This window comes from Lissotriton vulgaris, chromosome 3_1 (genome assembly GCF_964263255.1).
Source record: "Lissotriton vulgaris chromosome 3_1, aLisVul1.2, whole genome shotgun sequence".
In the NCBI taxonomy this organism is placed as follows: domain Eukaryota; kingdom Metazoa; phylum Chordata; class Amphibia; order Caudata; family Salamandridae; genus Lissotriton; species Lissotriton vulgaris.
The window spans coordinates 154015995-154034277 of NC_141689.1; the positions used below are offsets into that span (position 1 = coordinate 154015995).

At 42.8% G+C, this 18283-nt stretch overlaps 1 protein-coding gene across 4 annotated transcripts in view; it reads right to left on the reverse strand.

Moving 5' to 3' along the window:
• The window catches only part of UNC13B (unc-13 homolog B), a 3024149-nt gene that overhangs the window by 725886 nt on the left and 2279980 nt on the right, over positions 1-18283 (reverse strand). For all 4 annotated transcript variants that reach the window (XM_086960243.1, XM_086960242.1, XM_086960241.1 and 1 more), the window contains one exon: positions 2063-2197. In XM_086960243.1, the coding sequence (XP_086816369.1) occupies positions 2063-2197 (135 nt within the window). The remainder of the gene's footprint in view (positions 1-2062; positions 2198-18283) is intronic.

The following is an 18283-nucleotide window of genomic DNA, read 5'->3' on the forward strand; positions in this document are numbered from 1 at the left end:
GATAGTGAAAGGAAATCTACCCCACCCCAACTCTCTATTCAATGCAGGTCCTATCCAGCCCAGCCCTGACTCATCAGACTGCTGGAGCCAAGGCCCTCTCCAGCCTCCTGTCACTCTCAACCCAGACATGGAATACACAAACCTTGCATGCTGCTGGTTAGGTAAGAAAATACCTACTTTCTAAAAGTGGTATTTTCAAACACAGAATGTAAAAATCACCCTCACAATTTCTACCTTGTTCCCTGGTTCAGTTAGGATTATAAGATGTAATCAAACTGCCCATTCTGGCCTATGCGAACAGGTAGCCTTGCAATAGTGAAGCACAAAATTGGCTGTAATTCACTATCAGGACATGCCACACACCTCAGGGCATGTTCTACCTTTTACATACAATGCACCCTGACCTTGGGCCTACCTTTTGGGTGACTAATATGTAGAAAAGGGAAGGTTTAGGGACTGGCAAGTGGGTGCACTTGCCAAGTCGACATGGCAGTCCCAGACTGCACAAAGGCTCGGCAATGACAGGTCTGAGCCACATTTTACACGCTGCTTCTGTGGGTGGCACAATCAGTGCTGCAAGCCCACCAGCAGCATTTGATTTACAGGCCTTGGGCACACATGGTGCACTGTACTAGGATCTGACAAGTACATCAAATAACCAATCATGGAATCAATCATCCATTAAATAATTTTACAATATGGAGCACTTGCACTTTGGCACTGATCAGCAGTGACAAAGTGCCCAAAGCATCTAGACCAACAATAACAGATGAGGCAACACCAAAAAGTGGAAGGGAGACTCACGCCAATGGTTCCAAGTCAAACACTCACCTAGTGAGGTCATCCCATACCGAGCAACACAATTACCTACCAAGACATTAGGTACTCCCTGAGTTTCAGGTTTTTAGTTATAACTGCAATAAATCTAATGAAGGAGATTCAGTTGACAAAATATGCAAACCCCATTCTCCTCCACTATTGAATGCTTAAAAAAAAGATAAAAATAGGCTGAGACCACCACTTGTAAACAAAAAGACTTCTTTGCACTTTAATAGGTCTTAGAGAGGAAAGGACTAAGGGAGCTTAATGTGTTGAGAACACAAACATCCTCAGCTCTATAGTAAAGAAACTTGAAAGCTAAAAAGTAGTATTTACTTCATAACAACTGGAAGGCTACTGCCAGCGAATAACTGCACTAGCATGCAACGCTAAGGAACATCCCATTATCGTGAAAGTCATTTACTTTCTCATACTTTGCATTGTGTTACAGACACGGAAATAAGATGAGTGTATTTGGAGCTTCCTCGTCGTGTTATGCCCAGTATTGTCTCTCCTTTCGAAGGGCATGCTAGAAAAGATTTGAATGACATTAGAGATCACAAGGGTATGAGCTGCTGCACGCGAGTATGAAAGGTTTTCAGAGTTTAAGCAGGGAGCATCAGCAGCGACACTGCAAGTAGAACCCAGGATGAAAACATTATTAAGAGGTCGGACAATTTGAGAGTGCTGGGATTACCCCACAGGCCAGCTAAAGTCTTGCAGCAGTGGGCTGAGCTTTTGTATTCACAGTCTAGCCTTGGTGACTCTCTCTAGTAGGGCACAATAATAGTAGTGCTAGGGAATTGTGAATGGTGTAAAAATGTGTTAAAGAAAGTAGCCATCCTGAGCACAACTCCCAGATTTGAGGACGATGTATTCCACTTTTGGAAGACTTTAGCATGGACACACAATAAGAAAGAGGCAGGTAAGTGATGTACGGAAAGATTTACTAACCTAAGGAGTGCAGTCTTCTCTTTAGAGTCCAACTAGCCCAAGGGTGTTACAATTGTGGTAGATAAATGTTATGTCTTCATCCCCACAGTCTGTCCATTCTTTCTTGGGGAGCGTAAACACCCTCCTGATATACTTGGGTAACTTGTCAAATAAATACCAGGGAACTAAGACTAAATTCCCATAATGGTTAGTGATTTTCCTTTAGAATGCTATGTAACAAGGTCTTCTCCAATCTTTATTTCTTTGACGATAAACGTATTTCTTTAAAAAAATTAAAACATGTACTCACTGGATCTGTCTGATACTCGCGACTATAAAGCTCATAGCAGTTGTTGAAAATGTATTCATAGGTGGAGTTAAGGCACGCTTTCACACAGTCCCGTACTACTTGACTGGCGCGGGGAGGACTCTGAAGTTCTTGGACCTTTTGGGAGGAACAAAGAGTTAAAAAAACATCATAACTGGAAGACTAATATCAAAAGTGTGATGTGCTGCCAAAATATCAAAGGACTTATAATTACAACCTTCTAAAAACAACAACGAGCGAGCTGCTTTGCCTGGTTGGACCTAGCTTGTGAACTATAACTGGGAGTGTAAGTGGACCTTCTCTTACTCTGTGCACTGTGATCCTGGAGCCACAGCCCGCAGGAACGTGATGGCGAAGTCACAGCATGCAGGAACGTGATGGCTTGAACACTTCTGGGATATAACATAGAAAGGAGCCAGGTTAAGCAACTAGCAAAGCGTTAGAGTAAGGCGGCCTCCTGGGCTTGGAATACTTTCACAACCATTGCTGTTCACTTGTGGGAATATTCACTTTACTCAATCATAAATCAAATACTGGTACTTGACCAATGTGCACTGTTGCAAAAAGCAAATGCTCATCAATTTACCTTCATTATTTACTTAAACACTAATCAATGTTTTACAACAAATATGTTCATTATCAACATATACATATACACTTTCTCAAAAAAACTTTAACATGTTTTATTCTGTTCACATCACAGAAATTTCAGTCTTTCAAGAATTGATATCAAAGTATTCTGTTCATCATCCATGCCCAATGCATTTCGGGACATGTGTCCCTTCATCAGGGGACCAAATCTATAAATAACAGAAACAACTTTATTAACAATGTGCAGGGTATCACGCCCTTCTAACATCCTTATCCTGGTCGTGACCCCATGGTTTGGTTTGACAATATTCACTTTACTCCCAGGTACTGCACTGGATTAGGACTGCCTCACTCAACTGTTTTTGATTGTGTTTTGCCTTCGCCTCATCAATTCCACCGTCTGGACTCACATTCCTTGCTTCTTTCAGACTTCAGAGAGAACTTCTCAGTGCAGATCTATTGGACTTCTGCATACTGTGAGGCTGATGTTATCAATAGGACGACACAGACATCTCGAGGACATTTAGCAGCACCTGTGCAAGCATGAAGGCGCTCCATCTCGTTACAAGCATGCTAGTTTACTGTGCTGGGATAACAGAGTGCTGGCATCTCTGATTCTGGCCGGTATCCCTCACCAAAAAACAACTATTATCACTTTTCTGTGTGATTTTCCTCACATTCGGAGAGAAATTAGCTGGCATTTTCCACCTGCTCAGAGTATGCGTAAGTAGCGGAGAAGTTGAAGAGGCATTCACAAGATCTGGTGCTTTTGGTCATTAGAGTTGTGCGCTTTGTTGCGAAGAGGATTCAATACGATTAGTGTCAGGAGAGAAGGACGTCAAAAAGCTGTTAATATAAGACTGACTGGACAGGTAGCAGCTGTGGGGAAACCTACATAGGATGTGTATGGCTGTTGAACTATCATGGGCATGGGGCTTTTCAGTAATGGCAGCCAACGTTACTGTGGATGAAGCCTGTGCATTAGGATGACCAGGTAAGGACATTGGGGGACTTTTCTGAAAGAACTTCAACAGTACTGTGCTTTCAGGGTGGCTGAATGTGTCAATTCGGACATAGGATGATTTGATTGTCTACATGGGTGTGTATGACACAGGCGCGCAACGCCCATAGGGCTAAAAGGGCTTAAGAATCTACTGCCATAGTGTGAGAAAGCATTTAATGAAAAGGAATATAAAGTAGGGTTGCCAAAAGAAAAATGCCAGCCATGTGTTTTTTAAAGAACCTGCAAAGACTTTTCTGTCTTTGTTCCCTTTAATTATCAGTTATGGATCATTTAGGCAGCTCTGCAACACAATACTCTTTAAATAAATAAATAAATAAATAAAATTAACCCGTTCCGTGCTCCCCTCGGCCGTTGGGAGGCCGACAGAGCCCCGCCCACTCAATAGAACGCCCGCACCGCGGCAGAAAAAACGCTGCGGTTAAGGTGTTAAAAGTACTTTCTATTTACATTTGTTGTTCAAAGTAATCACAGATAAGTGGTGAAAATACGGATTAAGTTGACTACTTATTGTTGTACCATCTGGGACATCAAAATAACGAGCTGGTAACCCTAATTATAAGACTAGAAGTTTGTTGCAGAATCAGCAAATTATTTATTTCCTCCACCCTCGTTCCCTGATTAATGCCATAATATTTTATTTATTTATTTATTTTATAACACTTGTAAGGCGCACAGCTACCCACAAAGGGTTTCCCGGCGCCGGACCAGTAAAACACAAAACACAACTGGGTAGAGAGCATTTAAAGCACTTATTTGTCGAACAACCAGGTTTTTACACTTTTTCTGAAATTCATATAGCTTTCCTCCTTGCGTATATGAATGGGTAATGTGTTCCACAGAGTTGGGCCCAAATAGGAAAATGATCTCCCGCCTATTCTAGCCCGTTTGAACCTCGGTACCGCAAAGTTCGCAGCAGTGCAAGAACGAAGACTGCGATTGGGGAGGTAGGGCTTAGCAAGGTCCTGTAGGTATTTGGGGGCAGTGCCAGCTTTGATTTTAAATAGGTAGGTCAGGGTTTTGAAACGAATCCGGTTTTCAACCCTGAGCCAATGCAGGTCCCTAAGATGTTTGGTGATCCTAGCGGATCTAGGGATTCTGCAAAGCAGTCTGGCAGCAGCGTTTTGCACCAGTTGCAGACGTCTTATTACTGCTTTGTTTGAGCCCAGGTACAAGATGTTACCGTAATCAAGCCGAGATGTCACTAAGGCATTGACTACGGTCTTCTGGGTAGTAGGTGGTAACATCCAGATTCATATAGTCACCTCAATCGCCCTGCATTCTCTCCTCTTACTCACTAAAATAGTGAATGACCTATGTATCAGCGAGAGAACGGCACCCATTCAGACCCCCACCCAGGAACTCTGTAACACGTTGAATAAGTTCTTTATAGATACAATCTCTGCTATTAAAAACAGCATCCCTTACCCCCTCAGTCAGGAACCATTGGATGACATCTGTAATAATCATCTTACTCTTGATGCCCTCCCTTCTATTGACCGGAAAACACTCTCGGAGCTTCTGTCTCGGGTAAACTCTGGGTCGCCTTACGACAGGTGCCCACCACATATTATGAAAGAGGTCTTCTCGGCCCTACCCCAGAGCATTCTCCCCTTCCTCAATGAATCCCTCGCACAGGGCAAGGTTCCTTGCACCTTTAAAAATGCAACGGTCGTCCCACTCATAAAAAAACCTGGGGAAGACCCCATGGACCCGTCCAATTATCGGCCCATCTACCTTCTCCCCTTTATAGCCAAAATACTAGAGGCTCACGTGTCTAGATGTTTGTCGAATTTCTTCGAACAGTCTGACTATCTGGAACCTAACCAAGCTGGCTTCCGCCCGTTACACTCAACGGAAGCGGTGATCCTCGCAGTTCAGGATACTCTCAGATTCAATGCGGACAAAGGCAACCACCAGGGCCTGGTGCTCCTGGATCTGTAGACCGCGTTCGACACGGTCGTCCATAACATACTGTTGAACCGTGTCAAACAGGCTGGCCTCAGGGGATCCGCTCTAAGATGGATTGATTCCTTCATTACCGAGCGGACGCAATCAGTAAGACTTGGAAACTTTACCGCCCGAGACTATCTTCCCTCTGTGGGGTCCCTCAGGGATCATCACTGTCGCCACTATTGTTTAATTTATACCTCAGACTCCTGATACACTCCCTAAAAAATCACAAGATCACCATTTTTAATTACGCTGATGACCTGCAGCTGATAATACCTCTGAATTCCCCAGATTCAATGGCACAGTTCCGGGCAACCATGTCCCACATACGGAGTTGGATGGACCTGAACCATCTAAAACTCAATCCAGGCAAGACGGAACTATTACTGCCCTGGAAGAGTGAGCTCAGTTGGAGCCCGCATTTCTGGCCGACTGATATGGGCTCTTATCACATTGCTTCCCCTTCGGTAAAAAGCTTAGGGGTCATCCTCAATACCGACCGTCGCTTAAAGGACAGGTGGGAGCTGTCATCTCCTCTAGCTTTTTCCAACTTCGGAAAATTAGAAAAATTGCACACCTGTTGACTCACTCTGCACTCATACAGGTAGTGATAGCCCTGATACTCTCGCATCTGGATTTTCAAGAACACAGCAGTCGAAAACAAAAACTGCAGCATTTGCTTATTTTGCGTTTTGTCTTTTTCGGAATTGGACACACAAAAGTAACAACAAAGACACTAGCTTGTCGCCTATTGGTCCCTAGACACACCACGAGGTCAGCAGAGTGTAGATACAAACAAACCTTGACTGAAAAGCAAGCAGTGAAACATTCCTGCTATCCGTGTAGCACGGTTGCCTTTTCCAGGGCTTTAAGTGGGATGAAAAAACTGGGGGTCTCTCAAAGTGGCGTGGAAAATGTAATTAGGGGCGTGGCTTAAACATGTATGCTAAAAATCTGTACTTAGCATAGTATGCCGCCCGACTTGTATTTTGCTGCTTCTGTAATTGCATCCAGATATATGATACAACAAGTAACATCATATCGACAAGAAGCCAGGACTATTGGCTTTGTCAGTGGAAACAGGTAAGCACAGTTCCTTAGTGAGCAGAAAGACATCAATTCATAGAAAGGCTTACTGGTTTCAGCAGCGGATATTACTGTGAGAGGCATGAGTCCGCCTGGAATGCAGCTGACCACCCCAGGATGTGCGGACAAGACACTGGTCTAAATCTAAGAGAAAAACGAGAACAAGGCTCACACAATACAGGACTAGCAAGAGGTAATTGGGAATACAAGCAACCTTAGGTTACCTTAACAAACACGAGGGATGAAATATGGGATAAAACTGATTGGATGAAGACAGTGCAACTAACGACTCACTGCCTGACAAAAGCCATCAGACCATTATACCATGAGGTTTTAAATAAGGCTATACAACTAGTGGCGTAGAAATAACTCCAGCAAAGGAAGTAATTAAAAGGTTGGTCTAACATTAGCGGTTTAGTATTATGAATTTCCTTGATATTTATTGTCCCTTCTTCCACTGATTCAACCCCCAAATACTTCTTGTGTTGTGTACGTACCATCCACATATTCCTAACACAATGCTTGTGGTGCTGGTAATAGTGGTAGTGGTGCTGCTGTGGTGGTATTGATGGTGGTAGTATTGGAGATACTAAAAAGTGGTATTACTGTTACTGATGGTGATTGTGGTATTAGTATTTGTGGTGTTATCATTGGCATTTATGGTAGTATTGGTGGCATCAAATGGAGGTGGTTAAATTGCTGAAATTGGTGGTTATCATATTGGTTGTGACAATACTGGTAGAAGTAGTACTGTTGCTGTGGTTTTGGTAGTAATTGTGAAGGTGTGATACTAATGAACGTGTACTGGTCATTCTGAGGTGTGTGGGGTGATAAAAGGTATTATGAGGTCATATTGGTGTTAGGGTTTCCCTGGAGTTATGAGAAAGCATTACAAAATGCATCCTAAGGTAAAAAATGTTTTTGTATAAAATGAATGTATGAGAAAAAGAACTGAATGTGCAAAACATGGGATGACTTATAGCCTTATTACAAGTTTGGCTGCCCGTGAACCACCGTGCCTCTCAAGTCTCTCAGGTGGTTACCTGTGGCCATGTGAAAAGTTAACTACCAAAAACCACCACTCCCTAAACACCCGTGAAAGGCTAAAACTTCAACTTACTGTTGAGCTGTAACCACCAAGTCGACTACTGTTGCAGTTCCACTGTTAAAAGCTAAAGGTTATAAGAAAAATGCAACCATAAATGAGATATCCGCTAACAACTTGCTACCAATGAACTATGTGCGTGAAAAGTAAATTACCTATTTCAAAATCCACTGTAGTCACAACTTCATTTCTGAAATTTCTTACTTACAGGTAACCACATGAGAAAGTTGAGAGGCACTGTTGACTTCAACATGGTCACCTATTCTTGTTTTTTCTTTTTTCTCATTTCTCATTTTTTCACAATTTTGGAGATCTTTCGGCTCACATTTCTGCAGTTTATTCACTTCATAGTTCTAACATTGCCCTGAGAAACATGTATATTTGGCCTGCATGTCACTTCTGGACATCACTTCGTTGTTTATCATGTTAAAATAACAGCATTATTTGTTATTGATTTAACATTTTTCAAGATATTGATCTTTTGATTTGGCAATTATAAGAATAATGATCCTGACATGACATATATAAACAAGCATTTACAATGCAATGGTCTCGGCATTATTAAAGGTAGAGCTATTGGCATTGCTCATGATATTTTTTTCATTTTCTTTTATAACATAAATAAATGGTATTGTCATTTACAATGGCAATAGGTGAGCATTAGACAGTAGTAGAGAGTATTCCCAGACACTCTCTAATGCTAACCTATTGCCATTGTAAATGACAATACCATTTATTTATGTTTTAAAAAAATATGAAAAGAAATGTCATGAGCAATGCCAATAGCTCTACCTTTAATAATGCTGAGACCATTGCATTGTAAATGCTTGTTTCTGACATGGCGTGGGTGGTTTTAGGACTCTGGGCACTTTAGCACTGCTGTCCAGTGTAAGGTGTATGTGCTCTCTGTGGTAAACATGGTAAGATTCGTCTACACCTGTTTGGCATACTTAATTTACCTGTCAGTCCCTTGTAAAGTGGTATCTCAGATACCCAGGGCCAGTAAATTTGATGCTATTGTTGGACTTGCTGCGCTGATTGTGCCACCCACCAAAGTAGCCTTTCAAACCTGTCTCAAGCCTCTGCCTTTGCAGGGCCTGTGAGTGTAGTGTTACTGCCACTGTGACCCCCCTGTTCTTGCATGTCAGTCACCCCTAAGGTAGGTCCTAGCTAGCCCTATGGGCAGGGTGCATTGTAGGTGAAAGGTAGGACATGTACCTTAAGTGCATGACATGTCCTGGTAGTGACAAACAGCCATTTTGGTTTCTCAGTGCTGTGAGGCTGCCCTCTCATAGGAATGCATTGGGAATTCCCTAATAAGTGTTTCAGTGGTAATTCCTGATATGAGAGGAGCAGCGTGGTCAAGTTTGATATATGTTTGGAATAGTAATAATAAATGCTGTGCCATGGTGTGCACAGATTTATTTTCACTATTTAAGAAATGCAGCTTTTAGAAGTTGGCATTTCTGTGTGCTATGTGTCTGCCTGCCTGATGTGTATTGCATGTCTGGTGCTGAAGTGACAGGAGCTGGTGAGGTGTGTGGCTCCAGGGAGGGCAGGGTGAGTCAGCGCTAGGCTGAATAGGTGATCTGCATTTGGAGTAGTGGGAGGAGTAGTCCCCTGACCCTGAGTAGGTCTGTGCCTGCCTAGGTGAATGCTGGCTCTGCCCCCCTGTGGTGTGTCTGCAGACCGAGCTCCATCTGACAAAGGAGGGCGGAAGCCTGGTAAACAGAGTGCTTCAACACCACCCAGAACCAGCTGAGGCTGGTTCCCCCAAGCCCTGTGCCAGAGCAGACAAAGGAAAATGTCCCATAAATTTTGGGGCTGTGACCACATGAGAGTGTGCTGCCTTGTGTTACTTGGGGACTTGCTGCTGCTAGGCCCCAAGAGGAACCGCCATGAGGGACTGCCTCCCTGCTGGCTGGCCCTGTGAGCTGGGCTGCCTGGGCACAGCCTTTGCCCTGGAACTTTTGGGGGCTTAGCACCTCGTAAGCGCTATATCTTTATTCCAGGAAGCGTGGGTGGCCTGCAGGGTGAGGCTGTAACATGTGGAGGGAGTCCCGGCTTGGGGATTCCCCGTGCCTCCAGGAAGCTGGAGCCCACCCCGCACGCTGGTGCCTCCATCGGTACAGCGGGAGCACACCCCACATTTTCGTGCTCCTGTTAGCGGAAGCCCACCCCGCATTTGCCAGCATTGAGAAGTGAGAACCTACCCCGCATTTGTAAGGAGCCGCCAAGAAGTATCCACCGAGATCGGCGGCCCAGAAGCCAGGCAAGCTGCCTGACTGGGGGTGGGCCCAGAAGAGGAAGTTCCCAGCCGGAAGGAAGGCAGGAGGGCGGGAGCCTACCCCGCCTCTGTGGCCAAGAGACTCCGCACAGTCCGCCTCCCGGAGGGAGCCTACCCCGCCTTGGGGCATCCGCGGAGGACGCGGGAGCCTGCGAGGCACATTGTCGGTGCCTTTTCCCCTGCCCCGAAGAGACCGGAAGAGTCTGGAGAGACCTCGGTGAGTGGGGGCCAGAACGAGAAGTATTAGCGGGTGCCACAAAGACACCAGGAGAAGCACCGGTGAGTGGGGGCTAAGCAGAGCAGTGTTGGCACTCCAAGACACCGTGGTGCCAGTGCTGATTTCATTTTTGGGGCAATTTCGGTTCCTTGAGTCCCGGAGTGGGACCTAAGAGGCACAGTTGGTGCCAGTGATCATTTAGCCTTTTCCAGCTGCACCGCAAGAGCACGGGCAGATGCAACGTGGGGCATTTTCTTTTCTTGATGAGGAAGGGGTGAGCTGCACCCCCCCTGCCCCAGTGCATTACCCTCATTGCTGGTGCTGGCCTGGTGGGCCTGCACCTGGCTGCATGTGGCAGCTTAGTGCCCTGACTTTCGAGACAAAGTGCATTTGAGCCCCACAGAAGGCCAGTTGGTCAGTGTTGGTAGGGCGCAAGGCTGTGATGCCTATTGCATACTGTGTTTATGCCTACTGAGATTGCATAATGTGTTTATGCTTATGATGTTTATTCATAATGTGTTTTATGCCTAATGTGATGCAGACATAATGCGTTTATGTTGCTAGTGATAATCCGGAGTTCATTATTGTACCAGTAGTTACTGGTTGTGTTAATTTTACTACTTGTGCTTTGTGATGGTTCTGACAGTGTGCTGATTGGCTCCGTCATGTATATAATCCCCTGTAAATTATTACCTTGTGCCAGTTGGCACAGTGTATATGTGTGATTATTATGGAGTTCCTTTTGTAGTGTGCCTAGTGTGTTGCTGCTGTGTGTGTGTTGCGCAAACACACACTACACATTGTCTCTAGGATAAGCCTGACTGCTCGTGCCAAGCTACCAAGGGAATGAGCAGGGGTTATCTTCAGCGTGTAACTCCCTTGCCCTGACTAGAGTGGTGGTTTCTCCCTGACTTAGGCGCAAGCCCTAGCCAACCAGATATCCCATCAGCAGGTTTGCTACTTCCTGAACTAGCTTTCAAGTCAAACAACTGAACACACATCCCCTGGAGTGTCTCACAAAAAAGGAAAAAAAACTGTTCCCAGAAAGCAAGCACTTGTGGAGGAACAGAAGGAGCCAGTCAAAGGGTTGGTAACCAGGCAATACTCCAAGGGAGGGACACACACATTCTAAACAGTCTAAAATAAATAATGCCAACAAATAGAAAGCAAGAAAATGTTACTTACAAAACACAAAGTCAATGGTAAGTAAAGGGCAGAATGCATTCTTAGGGAACCTTTCAGCTTGTCCCTAATATGCCTTTCACAATCATTCAGATAAAGTGTCTGGTAGGATTTGACCTAATAAGCCAACATAACTATCAAAAAGCATGCATTCTGTGGCTAATCACATCACAGCATCTTGGTCAATAAAATGCAAACCTACTTATCACAAGATGCCTAGAATATGTCACTTGCACCACTAATGCCTAAAATTGTAAGCACGCAACAACACGGGTTTGTAACGGGGAGGGACACATCAGCCCATGTAAACACGGCAATAACAGCCTTTGACATAGCAGAGGTAGAGTCTACTCCCCTAGCTATGATAATGCTTGACGCCGAAAAAGCATTCGATCGGGTGGGGTGGGACTATCTATGGCACATAATGGGATATATGGGGTTCGGCGGAAACTTTTTAAATGGGATTCGGGCACTCTATGACAACCCATCCGCATATACTAGCTATGGGGGTCTTACGTCAAATTATTTTTCAATCAAGAGAGGCACACGTCAAGGGTGCCCCCTATTACCTTTATTATTTGCCCTCTCACTGGAACCGTTTTTAAAAGCTTTGGATAATCAACCAGGAATAATACCCTTTAAAACTAGCAGGCAGAGCTTAAAAATTACTGCATATGCGGATGACATCGCTATTTATTCGACAGAAGTTACTGACTCTTTGAGAGCAATCAACTTGGAAACATCCAAATTTGGCAACGTATCTGGCTACAAACTAAATGCTCATAAAACTCAAATAATAGCTAATTTTGTTCCCCCTCAACCAATGCCTGAAATTTGTAAGACTGCGACCTATCTTGGAGTACAAATCACCTCAAATATTAAAGAACTAAATAATATTAATTATAATAAACTAATGAAAACTACCATTTAGAACGTAAAAAAATGGCATCGACTTCCACTAAATTTAATCGGTAGAATAAATCTAACAAAAATGAAAATTATACCTAAATACTTATATATATTCAGATCAATCCCTTTGGCACAGAATAGGCTTTTTTTAAAACAATTAGATAGCGTCTTTTGTAACTTTATTTGGGGATACAAGAAGGCTAGGAGATCGCTAAAGATGTTAAAAAACCAAATCGGATCCGGCGGTCTCAATTTTCCCGACATGAAACTTTACTTCTGGGCCTCTTTTATAAGACGTATTAGATCGTTACTGGATACAGAGGACTTGCTTTTTTACCATCATTTATTATTAAAGGGAGATTCCAAACAATTTTTACTTCGTATTACAGACCCCAACTTCTACAAGAGGGTTAAATTTAAGACCGCGCGGGATATAGTAAAAATATGGAATGATATACTTATCTACTGTAAAAGCACCATATTTCATACCCAATTAATCTTATGGGACAATCCTGGACTGCCTAGCATATTCAGTGATGGGGAATCTCGAAGGTGGCAATCGAAAGGAATTGCGGTACTAGGGGATATATTTAATTCCCAAGGCATAATGGATTTTCGCACCTTAAAACAACTATATGGTCTGCTCGACACGCATGAGTTTAAATACATGCAAATATACGACTTCCTTGTGCGGAAGAATAGAAATAAAACCTTGTCGAGCGGGGGTATTTGGGACATTTTAAACTCTAAAAAAGAGAAATCAATAATCAGCTCGGCATACAAATTCTTTATAGGCTTAAGAATTGACGATAACGAAGTACTAGCTAATAAATGGAATTTAAAACTAGGAACTAACATATCAGGAAAACAAATAAGCAAATCTTACACCAATATTCATTATCATGTAAGATCGTCTAGTTTACGGCTACAGCAATATAGAACTATATATATGTTATACTATACCCCAGAAAAGTTTTCTAAATGGACTTCAAACAACATCTTGGGTGAGAAAACCAAATGCCCGAAATGTGATGAATACGCGGCAGATCTCGTACATATGCTGTTTTCATGTCCAAAACTTGGGAAATTCTGGGAAGTGGGGAAAATTTTAGCTATAAAAAATGTTCTCAGTTCACCAATAACAGCCCCTATGGTAATATTAGGTCCACATTTTACAAATCAATCACACCATGTATTGTTATCCATTTTATTTTCCTGTGCCAAACTAACTTTAGCTAGGGCCTGGATCAACCCTAACCCACCCAACGCTCTGGAATGGTGGTACTTGGTTAATGAAATCAAAACCATGGAATATATGTTAGCAGAATTTAGGGGTGTCAAATCGCTGCAGAAATATGAGAGAATCTGGGGGAATTTAGAACCGAATTGACATTTACATCTGATTCTTTCTGATTTTTTTTATGTTTGCTTAGTAGTGTTATTTTATAACATGAAATATGATTTCTTTTTTTTTTTCCTTTTTTTCTTTGATTTTGCTGTTTCTGTTTGATTATGCATTTACTTGATGAACTTGATGAATTGAAATAATATTTGAATGCTTTGTAACTTTATACCAGGTGAAAATAAAATAAATCTCTTAAAAAAAAAAAGAATATGTCACTTGTAATAAAATATATTATGAATATAACAATTTTCAAGGAAAACTATATCAGGTTTTTAAGGTGCGCTGACTGGCTGAAATGTAGAGAGAGAGGTTCCTAATTACCTCACATTCTGTCTCCTCCTCTCTCTGCCATACTCTGCTTGCCCCTCTTCTCACCCTTCCTTTTACTCCACTCTTTTTCAAACTGCCTTTCCGTATCAGACAGCACATGACATGGTAATTTTCATTCCTATTGCCTTCATATGATTATAGTATTATCTTCCTAACCTACAAAATCAATAAATAACAAAGTATGCCTGGATTTATCTCCAAGACGTTTTTCTCACTTACAGTCCTGGTTTGTTCATCAGTACTGTATTTATTGAATTCATAAACATACAATATGTTTTCATACAAGATTAATTTAAGCCCTTTTTCAAAGCTAAATGACGGTCTCATTATTACTATAAGACATTTAGACAAAAGCACTTTGGATTCGGAAAACATAGGCCAAACTAAAGCAAAGTTTCACACTTAGGAAAGGTTGAAGAGTCACCTCTTTAAAGAGCACTACAGCCGAAAGCATTACCTGTCCATCTACCTCTCCTATCACTCGTTGACTGTAACTTTGCCTTTGACCCTGCAACGCGCTCTACTGCCTTTGGCTAGCTTTCAACTGCAGAAATACCATATGCAGAAACAGAATTAGAATTAAAAACTGTCAGTTAACAACTAGGATGAAACACACTTTTAACTATCCTTTAAAAAAGAAAAATCCAGACAGAAAAGCATCCCCCTCGTTAGAGTATACTTTTGACTCTTACTTTAAGGCACCAGACTGGCCTAGATTCCCAGGCCTCCAAACATTGTCAGTTAGGACAGATCCTTCCCATGGGCTGGGTAAAGAACCCTTCTGAATCACAATCAAGCGGCGGCTCTAGTGTGTTATCAGGATGAGGTCACTAATGAAGAGCAGGAATCCTAAGGTGGTCCTGAGGAAAGGTAATATTGCAGCTAGAGCTCCAGCACAACACATTTCACAATAAATGCCGAGTAATATATTGGTAAGGAGGTATCTTACAACAGTTCCCAATCTCCTTGCTAACTCAGTCTGCGACTGGTTGGAAACTTCAATAAACAGGCATAGAAATGTCATAATTGAGAGCCAAGTAAAGAGCTGACATTACCAGTTTGGAGTACCAAGGCCTCACTCCAAAACAATGCTTCCTTAACTGAACCTGGTATCTGTTTCGAATACGGAGTAAGATGTTGATGGGACCATCATCAAAGCAATGCACTGAACTCCTCTACACATTTCCAATAGCACGGGTCAAACACCTCAAGGTTCTGTCTCAAAGGTGGGCACTGTGGAGGGGAATCGGGTGAGAGTAATAACATGATCAATACCGTCTGTGGCTGTAATAGAATCACTAGTGTGAGAAACATAGAAAGTGTTTTTGGAATGTGCTATCAAAGAGACGTGGAAAATACAGATGACTTAGCAATATCTGGTTCCTATTGTTTTATATGCAACAAATACCTGATCCCTGAATGCTGGAGGTAGTAAACAGCTTCATGCTGTGAGCATGCTTTAAGATAAACTATAATAAATAAGTCCTGAAATTGTCGGGCTCCTCCGTAACCAAGGGATGAGAGCAGCATTGGAAGTATTCACGCAACCTTTGAGATATCTGGCATTGCAAATTACAAGTACTCTAGAGGAGTTGTTTGAGCACAATCAGGATGTATAAAAAGTGACACTTTAGCCATCATGTGGCATTGTGGTTGAAATGTCTCTTATTGCTGATAGAGGACGTAGATGTCCTAGAAACCTATTTTGAGAAACTGGGTCAGTTGCTGATAAGCAAAGGCCAGTTGAAGATAAGGGAATAGGGGACCTCGACTTTAGAATGTATAATTAAGTATTACAGTAGAAAAATGCATGTTATATTTCTGTGCCTCCAACTAACCTTACCTTGGTTATTTTCCTCTGGGCATCTAATAGTCTGTCTATACCTCTGCAGCGGCTGTGACCTGGTAAGCATCTTAAATCCAAAGTGCTTTAATCTAAATGTACAACAGCTTATGCCTCCAAGCTGCCACGACAGGCACTCTGGCAAGGCAGCCATCTGTGCACAGGGACTACGTGGGAGTAAAACGTACCCAAAAATGAAACGTTATTTAAACATTATATGTTTTACCTCATGGCTTGTGCTGATGCACTCATTCCGCGTAGCCTTCAGGTCACAAACGGTGGTGCTGACGAACAACACATGTGGTTATTGACCATGTTCGACAGGACAGTATCTTTCCCATCCTACAATCAAGCTGTTTCTGCAGTGATCAGTGCTTTGAACTTGCAAAGAGTGAACACATGATACTATACAAAACTCCTAATATGTTGTAAGTGCAATTAAAACTTGAAACCCCTGAAGGTTTGACCGGGGGACTGCACAATGACTGTCCAGAACATTTACTAGGCAGCAAGCAATAGAATGAATATGCAAGGTCTGCCATCAGGGGACAGTCTTCCTTGTTCTCTCCTTGAGGGCAAAAGTGGGGGTTCTGTATTTTTGAAGAAATCTCACAATGCAACTAGTCAATTCTAAATTAATTTCAACCTCTGACACTCCCTCTTCATCATATTATTTTAATAACAAGCTCTGAGATATTTGAAGTCAAGCTTGACTAATCACACATAGGACAACTTGTTAAACACAACACGGCAAACTCGTTCCTAAACCAATGTAATGTTCCAAGCTTGCATGTTCTGGGCTTGCATCAAATGTAAGATAGTCAACAATGCTAAATAAAGTTAAACTTACCTAGTTTATCAACTTATTCAAGCATCTCCAAGCCTTTGTTGAACAATAATGCCTCACATTCAAAAATAGGTGTTATACTGGTTTTCAATCTCTTTTTCATGCCGGCAAATTATGAAGCACAGGAAAAGTAAGCAAATTACCCAAGATCGGATAATGTAATCAAGCTGCTTAATCGAAAGGCAGGACTCCAGTTCTGTGGCTTTGGTCGCAGACCTACTAATACCGGTCTAAGGTATCTCCCTTCACATTGAATGGTTGCGGCGTGGTCATGTCTACCTCCCTTGACCAGTCAAAGAAAGTCCTAACATCCTCTCTGCATGCTGACATCCAAGCATGAATCTTCACTCACGCCACCCATTGTCCCAATCGGCAACACTCCATCCACAGGTGCATCTTGTCTACTGCTCCAGCTGATTATGTAGGACTATTCAGCACATTGTTTGTTTGGAATAACAAGCTACAGAGGTCATGTTTCCGTTCGTCTGCACCCTGACCTGAGAAATTGTCTCACTTTCTTGCTTAACCTTCCCGAATGAACGAGCATTGACCAAGATGCAAGCATTTTTTTCAAAACAGGTTTACTTTCTTGCTCTCTACAGTTCATGCCTTTTGCATGGTCTACAAGAACCACCATTTTAAGGAGCATGACAACATAACAAAAACGCAAAGCATGATCTACTGAGCAGCTAGAACACTGCAGTGCAGAATGTAATCCTCTCAAATATGTGTCACAAAAAAAGCGGGTCCAGAAGAGGTGCGGGTCCAAGATGGCGGAATGAGGACGCCGCAGAGCACAGTTGCCGCCGGGGCTCCCGTGGATTTACCAGTTTTCGATGCCGGAAACAATCCGAACATATTTATACCCAGTACCTCACTATACCTGAGGTTTCTGGAGTTTGGGAAAATCTCCGGTTCTGTCACCCAGCATTATCACGGTGATCTCCATTGAGGGCTCTGATGCAGCGGAGAGAGCCGACAGAGAGAAGCCGGCAGTGAGACGCTGCTGATGAACGAGAGGGCAGAGCACACTCGTGATCAGATGCGGGTGGTTTTTCAAACTCGACAAAACGAAACTCAATAAAAGGTACTAACATGACATTCTACATGTTTACCCAAGCTGAATATGTGCCGTGCCTATATTTTTCTGCACTCAGGGGACATAACGCTTTGTCCGTTTAAAGAAACAACACTGCAAGTACCATAATGCAAGTGGAATAGCCTATGTGAGCTTTTGGTAAAGAACATGCTGATTCAACATTGAGCTTTTCTACATCATGGACCAGCCGGCAAGTTTTCTGTTTTCAGCTGTGAACTGTGTTTAAAGGACAGTTGGTACTCTCAGGCAGCACAGTCACCTTATTACTTTACTACATAGGAAAAGGCTTGTTGGAGGGTGCTGAATGCTCTGGCTTTGGCTGATTCGC